Source organism: Prinia subflava, chromosome 15, assembly GCF_021018805.1.
Source record: "Prinia subflava isolate CZ2003 ecotype Zambia chromosome 15, Cam_Psub_1.2, whole genome shotgun sequence".
NCBI classification, from domain to species: Eukaryota; Metazoa; Chordata; class Aves; order Passeriformes; family Cisticolidae; genus Prinia; species Prinia subflava.
In genome coordinates, this window is record NC_086261.1 from 2,129,449 (window position 1) to 2,140,292 (window position 10,844).

General features: G+C 54.4%; 1 protein-coding gene across 7 annotated transcripts in view; it reads left to right on the top strand.

Annotated features, from left to right (window-relative positions):
• Positions 1-9,259, top strand: part of MEGF11 (multiple EGF like domains 11) — a 251,691-nt gene extending 242,432 nt beyond the window's left edge. For 5 of the 7 annotated variants that reach the window (XM_063413057.1, XM_063413059.1, XM_063413061.1 and 2 more), the window contains 2 exons: positions 6,564-6,770; positions 6,998-9,259. In XM_063413057.1, the coding sequence (XP_063269127.1) occupies positions 6,564-6,770; positions 6,998-7,158 (368 nt within the window). In that variant the 3' untranslated portion in view covers positions 7,159-9,259. Of the gene's footprint in view, positions 1-5,535; positions 5,719-6,563; positions 6,771-6,997 lie in introns of those variants that run through there. The other 2 variants (XM_063413060.1, XM_063413063.1) reach the window with 1 other exon arrangement.
• Positions 9,260-10,844: the final 1,585 nt, after the last annotated feature.

A 10,844-nucleotide genomic window follows, 5' to 3' on the forward strand; every position in this document is an offset into this window, starting at 1 on the left:
AGGGACAGAGCCACCGCCCACTCCAGCCTGGCTCCCAGCACTCCGGGCCATGAGTTATGGATGCAGAGCTGCAGAGCTTCCCGGGGCTCTGCAGCACAGGGAGAAGGGAGGGCTCAGCTCAGGGCAGGACGAGCCGGCCAGGGACACTCAGGAGGACCCAGGGGCTCCGGGGGAGCTGCTGGTGGCAGTGCTGTGTCCCCTGCTCTTGGCTCCTGGCCGTGCTGAGCTCAAAGAAAGCCCCCAGGAAAGAAAGTGCCCCTGCTGGTGCCCTCTGCTGAGAGGGATTTGGAGCAGAGCTGGAGAAGAGCCCGCCCTGAGGTCCAGGTCCCCTCCCGCTGGCACCAGCACTGCGGGCACGGAGCCCAGGGCAGGTCTGAACCAGGACCTCAGATGAGTCACGAGCACAGGGCCCAGGGGTTCTGCATTTCACTTTTCCTCCACGTTTACATTCTAAATATTCCAGCTACGTCTGGACCACGGGAACACTTGGCACAGAGGTTCCCACAGCTCCTGGCAGGCTGGGCTGGGGTTCAGCTCACTGAGCCTGTGCTCCAGGAGATGGAGCAAGGGCTCTGTCCCTGGGGAACAGGAGATCCTTGATCTGAATCCAAGGCTGCTCCGCCTGGGAATGTCCCTCAGTGAGGAGGGAAACGCCCCCAGCCTCCTCCTGCAGTGCCCTGGGGCTGGAGCTGCCCGAGGCGCCACACACCCTGCCCTGCCACACACCCTGCTGCCCTGCCACACACCCTGCCCTGCCACACACCCTGCTGCCCTGCCACACACCCTGCTGCCCTGCCACACACCCTGCCCTGCCACACACCCTGCTGCCCTGCCACACACCCTGCCCTGCCACACACCCTGCTGCTCTGCCACACACCCTGCCCTGCCACACACCCTGCCCTGCCACACACCCCGCTGCCCTGCCACACACCCTGCCCTGCCACACACCCTGCCCTGCCACACACCCTGCTGCCCTGCCACACACCCTGCCCTGCCACACACCCTGCTGCTCTGCCACACACCCTGCTGCCCTGCCACACACCCTGCCCTGCCACACACCCTGCTGCCCTGCCACACACCCTGCCCTGCCACACACCCTGCTGCTCTGCCACACACCCTGCTGCCCTGCCACACACCCTGCCCTGCCACACACCCCGCTGCTCTGCCACACACCCCGCTGCCCTGCCACACACCCTGCCCTGCCACACACCCTGCCCTGCCACACACCCTGCTGCCCTGCCACACACCCTGCCCTGCCACACACCCTGCTGCCCTGCCACACACCCTGCCCTGCCACACACCCTGCCCTGCCACACACCCTGCTGCCCTGCCACACACCCTGCTGCCCTGCCACACACCCTGCTGCCCTGCCACACACCCTGCCCTGCCACACACCCTGCCCTGCCACACACCCTGCTCTGCCACACACCCTGCCCTGCCACGCTCAGCTCTCCAGAGCCACACCTTTGTCACACCCAACAGGGAACAGAGAAAGCCATTCCACACAAAAAGCACCAACTGCCTTACAGCCAGGCCCAGACATCAATATTCACTTTGTAGCTGCCGTTTTCCAAATACAGGGATGCAATATTTGCTAGAACATCACCTTACCACACAGAATCACTAAAGGAAACCAAGCATCCATCACCAATTCTTTGTTGATAAAGCTAAAGTAAAAATATCGAATTAATTATGTATGTAAATGATATATATGATTTATGATGTACAAAATACTCAATCCACTGGTTTCAGCTACTTCAATCACTCCCTGTTTCAAAAGATAAATCTTACTATAATAGAGTTAACTGTTGTCTTTACATGGAGCTATTAATTTCCTTAGTTTAAATGAAATTACTGTGGTTACAAAGTTTAAAAGTACCTTAAGCACATGCAGCAGGAACTCCCATCCACAGGCACAGTCACACAGAGGGCGACCAGTGGGGACAGAGAAGAAGAATCACAGAGACAGCAAACTGGAATGCATTTTCAGCTGTTTCATATTTTCCTCAATTTTTAGGCTCAGAAGCCCCAGCTGGAATTCTTTGTGGCTGCTCAGCTGCCTCAGGCAGGCAGGGCTGGCAGGGTGCTGGGGCATGGGGACACACCTGATTCCCAGGCAGGAGCTCACCTGCGGGCACTCAGGGGCTGAGGGCTCTCAGGAGCAGCGCCCTTGGGTGACTGAAGGGTCCCAGGGCCCCTCTGAAGGTGAATTCCTGGGCTCAGGCATCCCCAGGCCCAGGGGAGTCTCCTCCCAGCAGGAGCTGGGAATGTGCCCAATGCTCAGAGTGAGCCGGGCCCTGACTCACCACATTCCTCAGAAAATGGAGAGGAAGAAGCTCCCAGTCCCAAACAATTGGATTCTGTCAGCACAAAGACTTGGCAGGCGGTGCCTGGTTTTTATCTACTTTCATCCACTTTTGAACCATGTCTTTTCCCACCAGTGTGGTCTAACTGGGGACAGCCTGTCCTGCAGTTGAAGTGGTCTCTGGTGCCCCTGGACCACCCAGAGCCTCGCAGGGAGGGGACACAGGGGGCTTGAGGCTGAGGCCAGGCTGGAGCTGGGCCACCTCTGCTTGCCCAGTCCTCTGAAGAGACCAGAGCTGGGGCTGTGCCCAGAGCAGGGCACCAGCAGAGGTGTCCCCTGTGCAGCCTGGCACCAGCAGAGGGTGTCCCCTGTGCAGCCTGGCACCAGCAGAGGTGTCCCCTGTGCAGCCTGGCACCAGCAGAGGGTGTACCCTGTGCAGCCTGGCACCAGCAGATGTCCCCTGTGCAGCCTGGCACCAGCAGAGGTGTCCCCTGTGCAGCCTGGCACCAGGGCTGTGGTGGCTGAGCTGTGCGGAGCTCCAGGGCTCAGGCACAGGGGTCTGGGGCTGTCACAGTGCCAGCCCTGAGCCCGGTGGCGCCTGTGACAGGGGCTCAGCAGGCACGAGGGGTTTCAGAGCAGGTTTCTGAGCTCTTCCTTTCCTGTGCATGGTGCTCGGTGATACCATTCCTGAGCTTCTCCTTTCAGCTGAGTCCTTTGGGTTTTAGAGGCTTGGTTTTTAAATGAACACTGCTGTGCTGATGGAATGATGTGACCTCAGGCACAACCATTTGAAGGAAAACCACCCAGGCTTTGCAGAAGAGCCAGGAAAATCCCAGCAGAGGGAATCACTGATCCCAGGGATGCAGGGCTGGGCTCAGAGGGGTTCCTTGGCTGTTGTGTCCCCACTCCTGTGTCCCCCTGAGAAGCAGCAATGGGCCCTCGCTGTGTCACTGTCCCTGCAGCAGCCAAGGCTGGCCAGGGTGAGGACAGCAGCCAGCACAGGCACTCCATCCCAACAAGGGTTAAACAGCAGGAGAGCACCTCTAGCAGGGACAGCACCCTCCTCAGCACTCCCACCTCGGCTGTGGCTTCCAGGGCTTGTCAGCAGGATGCCAGGGGAAAGTCAGGGCAGAGGAGAGGAACCCACTCTGTGGGAGGGATATTTCCAGTCCCTGCTAATAAAAATAAACCCTCCAAAGGGCTGGTGATTGGTATCCAGGCAACACAGAAGGCAGAGACTTCAAAATTAGAGTGTATTCCCAATATTTCTCTGGCAGTCCAGTGATTGAGTGCTTCCAGTGAGTTCCAGCACTGTGGGGCAGAGCTCCCACCTCCATGAGAGCTGGACCCTGTGGCAGGGAGGGATGAGGAGGCAGCACAGCCAGGGCTCACCCATGGCCTGCAGCTCCATGGGCCGAGAATCTCTAAATACGTTTGTTCTGCTTAAATTAATTCAAGAAACAAAATTTGATAATTTATGCCAGACTTCTTAATTATCCCCAAATTACCTTAATGACAAAGTAACTCATCTGCTTCTGCAGCCTTTAGAGTTAAATCCTCCATGATCTTGCACATCATATTTCTTGAGGGCTAACAACTCCCTGGTGTACCCAGAATCCCAAACATCCATAAAATAGATTGTGTCCAAAGCAAAGGTCTGATCCCAGCCAGACACAGAGCTCTGTGTACGTCAGCAGCAATGGGCTCTCTGGGCTCTCTGGGTTCTCTGGGCTCTCTGGGCTCTCTGGGCTCTCTGGGCTCTCAGGCACGTTGTTTCTCAACATCTCCTGGGAAAAGGCAATTCCTGGGAGAGGCCAAACAAGTCTGGGCAGCCTGAGTGGTATTCACTGGTCTCTTCCAACTGGTCCTGGGAAGGGAAAGGCTGAGGGACACCTGCCTGGGAGGTAATGCCAGCCCTAACTGCAGTGCAGGTGAATTTTAGCTTAGGGACATAAAAGTAGCTGAGCTGGATGAAATAAAACAGCTGATGTGCTGGGATTTTTGCCTTTGCTAGCTCCAGTGTGCCCAATTCCACAAACAAACCACACAGCTATTTACCTGCAGCTGCAGCTCTGCAGGAGGAGGAATTCTCACTCTGCTGTTCTTTGCTGTAGCAGCCAGCAGTCCTTTAAAATCAGCATTTCCTGAATCTACCCCCAGCTCTGGTTTGATTTGTTCCCTCAGCAGTGGTGACAGGGAACACTTTGCAGGGGGCTCTTGGGGCATGGAGGGAATCCTGCTTTTCACCCTGTGAGCATCTGCTCAGCAGCACTGCTTGGAAAGGAGAAGCAACTTTATGGTAATCTCCATCTCCCTCACCCCAAAATGCAGAGCTGGCTCATTAAAGGCTGCCCAGGCTCTCCTAACGAGCTCTGTGTTCCTGCAGTAGCCACCAGGAGCTGTACCTTGCTGGCAGGTGGAGCTGAGCTTTCATTTGGCTGCCTGTGGTTCCCTCACCTCTAACACCAACAGATCCAGACCTGGGTTTAAGTCACCCACAGCAAAAGCCAGCACTGAGCTCTCTCCTGTGCAGAAGCCATTGGTCTCACAGGGCTGCTCCATCTCTCTGTGGAAGGACAGGATGGGGCAGCTTTCCACTGACTTGTCCTGGGCTGGGCTGGTGACCCTGGGGGGACAAACCCTGCAGCCAGGGAATGTCAGTGTTGCTGTGGTTCCCATCTCCTGTCGTGTTCCAAACCAGGTGTGTTTCACTTGGAGACAAAGGCACTGCTCCTCTCACGCAGGCTGATGTCAGACAGGGAGCTTCCAAGTTTTCTAACTAAATAAACATTGCACTGGTGCCAGGGCTCTGCCAGCCTCCCCACCCCTGATGGTCCCAGGGCAGTGGGATGTTTGGGGGCAGTGGAGCTTCCCAGCGAGCTGCTCTCACTGCCCTGGGAGCTGAGGGCTCTCCAGACTCGTGGGTGCCACTGAAAGCAGAGCCCAGAAAGGCAACACCGGGCTGGAGGGGCAGAGCACGACCTGGCACCTCCCTCGGGGCTGAGCCAGGGCCAGGGGCAGCAGGCCAGGGGTGGTGGACACACAGACACGGACACAGACACACAGACACAGAGCTGGAGGAGGGACAATCCCCACAGTGGAGCAAAGCTGGCACGTGAGGGAGCAGGACGGGGCTGGCAGGCTCAGAGCCGAGGTCTGGAGCGGAGAAGCGATGTCGTGTTGTCTGTCTATTTCTTAACCTGAATTTCTCTTTTTGTCTCCCATACTAGACAGCGGGGGCAGCTGGGATTGCAGCTATTTTGCAAGTCCCCCTATTTCACCGGGAGTATTTCATATATACCAGGATCTGCCTTTGTACTGTAACCCAGCACAAGAAAATGCCTCATCTTTCATTGCATCGCTCTAATTCTAAATTACTGGCACTGCCCAGCAGGATGCACACAGCAGCAATGGCACGTTCTTGAATGTCAATGTTAAGACCTATTTATTCTCTATTGTTTTTTATTTTTAAAGCAAGACTGGCACTGTACTTTGCAGCAGGCCGGCGTGTCCCAGCCAGGGTCACCGACCGGGCAGGCCGGTGGTCACAGCTCTCATGCCAACCTTGTTCTCCCCAGGTAGTGCCCCCGTCACCTCCTCTCCAGCCCAGGGGAGAGGAGCAGGACATGACTACAGCAAAGGGGGGAAAAAAGCAGAGCAAAGTGAGGCTCAGCTGGAGGCTTGTCCCCCTCTGTGGAAACCCAAGCATTCCCAGATTGCAGGGTGCTGGGTAACCCCCAAACCAGCAGGGGCTGCACATGCAGAGGCTGCACTGGTGCAGTTCTGAGCCCGTGGCAACGCCGTGCACTCCCACGCAGGGCACTGGCTGTGGCCCCAGGACTCGCCCTGCAGCTGGCCCGGGTCCCGCAGCAGGTCCTGCCTGCAGAGCCGACTGCCCGCGGCCGCGCCCGGCTCTGTGGGGCAGGCGGGGCGGGATAAACACGGCTCCGCAGGAGTTAGGGGAGGGAGGGAAAGGATTGCCACCTCCAGTTAAATATCGCAGTAATCGACAGCTAGAACCTTTCACAGGAAAACCTTCAGTACTGAGTAGGTTTTCATTTCTTTCCTGCTAGTGAGTGGTGGATGCAATGGCCTGGAACACCCAGAGCACGAGCACCGGGTGTCTGTGCTGGAGGCTTCAAGGATCTTCCTTATCCCCTGCCCCCTTGTCCCCCCCAGCCTTCCTGCAGAGGCTCAGTTGTAATTAACCTAATTAAGCTAATGATCCTAACGCACCCACTCCACTCTTGTTTTGCAGATTATATGAAAGAATCCGTGTGCAGCTCCAGCACTTGTTCCCTGAACAGCAGTGAAAACCCCTACGCCACCATTAAAGACCCCCCCATTTTAACCTGCAAACACTCCGAGAGCAGCTACGTGGAAATGAAATCACCTGGTCACAGGGAGTCCCCGTATTCCGACATGCCAACTTCATCAACAGCCAACAAAAACATCTACGAAGTTGGTAAGCAGTGGGTGGCACGGGGGGTTGGTGGTTTTCCCGTCCTGGCACGAGGATCTGGGCTAGGAGTGACCCAGGGGTGAAGTGGCAGGGGAAGGCCTGAGCGTTGGGGTGTGGGTGTGGGGAGCTGAGGCACAGGGGGGGAGGTGCTGAGCCGGAAGGGACCCCGAGGATGAGGAGTCTGGGGAGTGCTGCTGGTCACCACAGCCCCGTTGTCCTTCCCTCCCCAGAGCCCACGGTCAGCATCGTCCAGGACGCGCGCGGCCGCAGCGCCAGCTACCTGCAGAGCCCCTACGACCTGCCCAGGAACAGCCACATCCCCGGCCACTACGACCTGCTGCCCGTGCGGCACAGCCCCACGCACGCGCCCGCCTGGGACAAGCAGTCCTAGAGGGACGGACCTGGCTGGGCGCTGTGCTGCCAGCACACACGGGGAGGAAGCACAGGAGGAGCCGCTCCTTCCTTTCCTGCGGACTGGCGCGGACCTAACTTGACATCAGCTTGGGCCAACTGCTGCTGCATGATGTTATTTATAAAGACATTTTTGTATGGGTACCTGGAACTAACGAGAGCCTCCTCCACGTGGGACTGGAGCGCATCACCCCAGCAAGGTGTCTTCATGCTCCAGGCAAAAACTCTCTGTGGCGTGTTCTAACCCTGGCTTTGCTGTAAAATAAACCACAAAAACAAGCTTAGCAGGACTTCAGGATGAACATTTCTACTGACTGCATCAAGAACCCTTTTACTGCTAGGAACAAGGTGACTAGGAATACGCTGGAGTTTATTTTCATCTTTGTCATGGGAATGGACATTTTTCTGAACGACAGCAGGGAAACTTGTCATTTCACTGTCTGGAAAGCTCATTTACTGCCATCACCATGTGCAACCTGTGCAGATCATGCTTGGTAATTATCTCTGAGATTGTCATCTCTATATTCAGTACCAGAGAATTTGAGTTGAGGAATATTAATACAGACACTTTCTGTGCAGTTTTTAGTATCTTTCCAAACATCCCCTGATCTTTGCTAACGAATGGAGCTCCCACAATGAGTCTCACACCCATCTTACCACACTTTTAATGCTGATTGGTACAGGTAGGGTTTGATTTTCCTTATGCAGCTTCCCATTTGATAGCTAAATCCAGCAGTTTAAACTGCTGCCCCTCCAGTTCCTGCCTCGGGATGCTGCAGGTTTGCACAGACCAGCCCTGGTTTCATTTCCTTTCCACATGGGCTCCTCTCTCCCATCTTCCCAAACCATCTTCTCATGATTTGCTGTCAGCATGTCACTGATGACACCTCTTAATCTGATGTGCATTACCATGTAGTGCAACTTTATCCATTGATGATTCTACCTGAAATGTCATTAAATGGAGCTGAAACTGGGTTTTCTTTTTCAGCAGCTGTTTGTGAAGTAATTATCAAGGATCTGAAAAATTTTGGACTGAGCCACCATGATTTTTTTTTTAATTTATAATCTCTATTGACCTAGAAAGTAGAGTACTTGCCGTTAGTTCCTTGTAGATTTTGAGCATGAAGTAGTATTGACTCTAAGTATGTAATTTAATTAGGCAAACGTGGAAGTAGCAAGTTGATTGCCTTTTAAATATAAAAAATACTCTGTTGCACATTCGGCAGTCTGATGGAAGCAGCAGAGGACGACGCCAGCCCCGTGGGTTTGCTCCCAGCACCATCCCAGGTGTGACCTGGACAGGCAAGAGGAGCCCTCCAGCTCAGGGCAGCAGCTGGATCCCAGCTCCGGGAATGCTCCTGGATCCGTGGAGCGCCGTGCTGGGGCCCAGCCCTCAGCCCTGGGGTCACAGCCCTGGCCCTGGGCACTCTGCCCTGGGAGCTTTCCCATGGAGCCAGCACTGCCCAGAGCTCAGGCTGGCTCTGAACCCCAGTGTGGATGGACCTGGACACCCCCAGGCTCCAGGACCTGCCCACGGGGTTTCCCCAGTGCTGCATGTGTGCATGGGGCCGTGGCTGAGCAGCAATAGCAATTCTGTTTTCCAGGAAAGCCTTATTTGAGACGTAAGGAAACAATTATTTTGTAGGCCCAGTAGGAATATATTTTATGTACATGAATGGAAAGACTTACCTCAAAAATATCAAGAGCAAGGCGTTGGATAAGGAATACTCTCGTTGAGACCCACCTTGGCACCCAGCACAAGCAGCCTGAGCTGCTGGCCTGACCCACGTTGGTTGTTGCTGTAGTTTGCAATGAGACTCCAGAGAGCAGAGATGTGCTCAGCTGTTTGGTTTTTTTCAAAGCAGGATTTTGAAACCAAATGCAATGATGTGCATAGAGCATAACAGGAAAAAAAACCCAACAAAACCAACAAAAAAAAGTACCTTCTTGTATATCAGCGTTAGCTTAGGAAACAGGCACCAAAATGGCAATACTTTTTTAAGGCAAGACAGATTTGTAATATATTTGTTCACTGTGCAAAGGTATCCTACCTTGTACAAAATAAATTGAGTTTCTCTCAGTGTGTAGTTCTCCAACATACTCATTTGCAGAGCAGACTTCCAGCCCTGCAGGGATCCAAGCTCTCCAGGTGATGTGGCTGCTCCTCCCAGCCAAAACCCCCCAGGCTGGGACAGAGCTGGCAGGATGGCTCAGGACACCCAGTGCTGCCATTGTGGGCTGGAGTAAACCAAAGGTGAGTGGCTCTGCACACCCTTGTCCCAGTTCTGGCCCCAGTGAGACTCCTGGGAATGCACAATCCCAGCTGGGAGAGCCCCTGCACACCCACCACGTGTGCTGGCCCTGCCCTGGGCCACTCACAGCTTCCCTTTGGGTGGCACCCGAGCACCCTCGGTGACCCAGCAGCTCCCAGGATCCCAGTGAATAAACCAGGAGCACAGATCTGCAGCACAAACACCTTCAGAGTTAATGAGTCCCAGGCAACACAGCCACTGCCACGTGCTGAAGCTTTTCAATATTTGTGCTTCATATTTCTAAAATCTTGTTAACTAAAGCCCAGCGTGTAATCTTCTTATTTGACAAGCCACACTCAATAAGCTATTTAAGACTGGAAATTCACCAGGTCTGAATTTATAGAAAAAGTAATTCTAGCTTAATAAAAAATTAAATCAGAACAATTCCATGTCCTTTCTGCTTAAGAGTCAGAACCTCACCTCCCATCAAAGACAGGAACCATTAATGCTCACTGAATAATGGTGAAAAGTTGGGGCTTTCAAATATGTAACGACAGCAAAAACGTCTGGCAAGCAAAGCCCATTTCTGCAGCATTATATGGAATTCCCAGAATCTCAGAAAGCTCCTTGCAGGGCCCAGAGCAGTGTCTGGTACCATCAGTTGTCTCCTATTAGCAGGGAGGAGACACTTCAGTACACAAGCAGTGCCAATTATGGAACAGAATGATTAATCAGCAGCTGAGCAGGACAATCCCCTATTGGGAAGCTTTCAGATGGAATAACGACTCGCACTGTCCCTCCCAAAACACCTCGGGAAGCACCTTCCTGTCCCAGGAGTGTCACCCAGCGCAGGCCAGCATCTGCTGCCAGGGCCTGCAATCCTTAGGAAAGCACAGCACAGACCCCCACAACAGGAGGCAAAGGATTTCCCAGGTGAGAAGTTCCTTTTCTGTCCAGACCCCACAGTAGTTTGTGCTCCCACCATCTGCACTGCAATTCCATCTGCTGCAGCAGGAAGAGTTTTGCCTAAAACCACACAAAATCCAGATTGATGTGACAGCAGAGTCGAGTCACCTGCATAGAGGATGAGAAAAGGAAGCAGAGTGAAACTCATCCTGCATTCCCAGCTGACAAATTTAGAACTTGGCTGCCACGGGAAATTGATTAATTCCCAAGTCTGCTCCAGCATGGGCAGGGAATGTGCTGCAAGAGCAGCTCCTGCAGCGAGTGAGGGGCCGGGCTCGTGTCACCCTCAGAGCTGTCCCCAGGGCTGCCAGTGCTGCCCTCGGTGCTCATGGGCACCTCTTCCCCAGGACACCTCCGCAGGACCCAGCGCTTCCATCGTCTGCTGCAGAGGGCAGGAGTTGTCTCCCACCGGATTTTCTTCCTTGTGGCAACATGAGAAAAAAAAAAC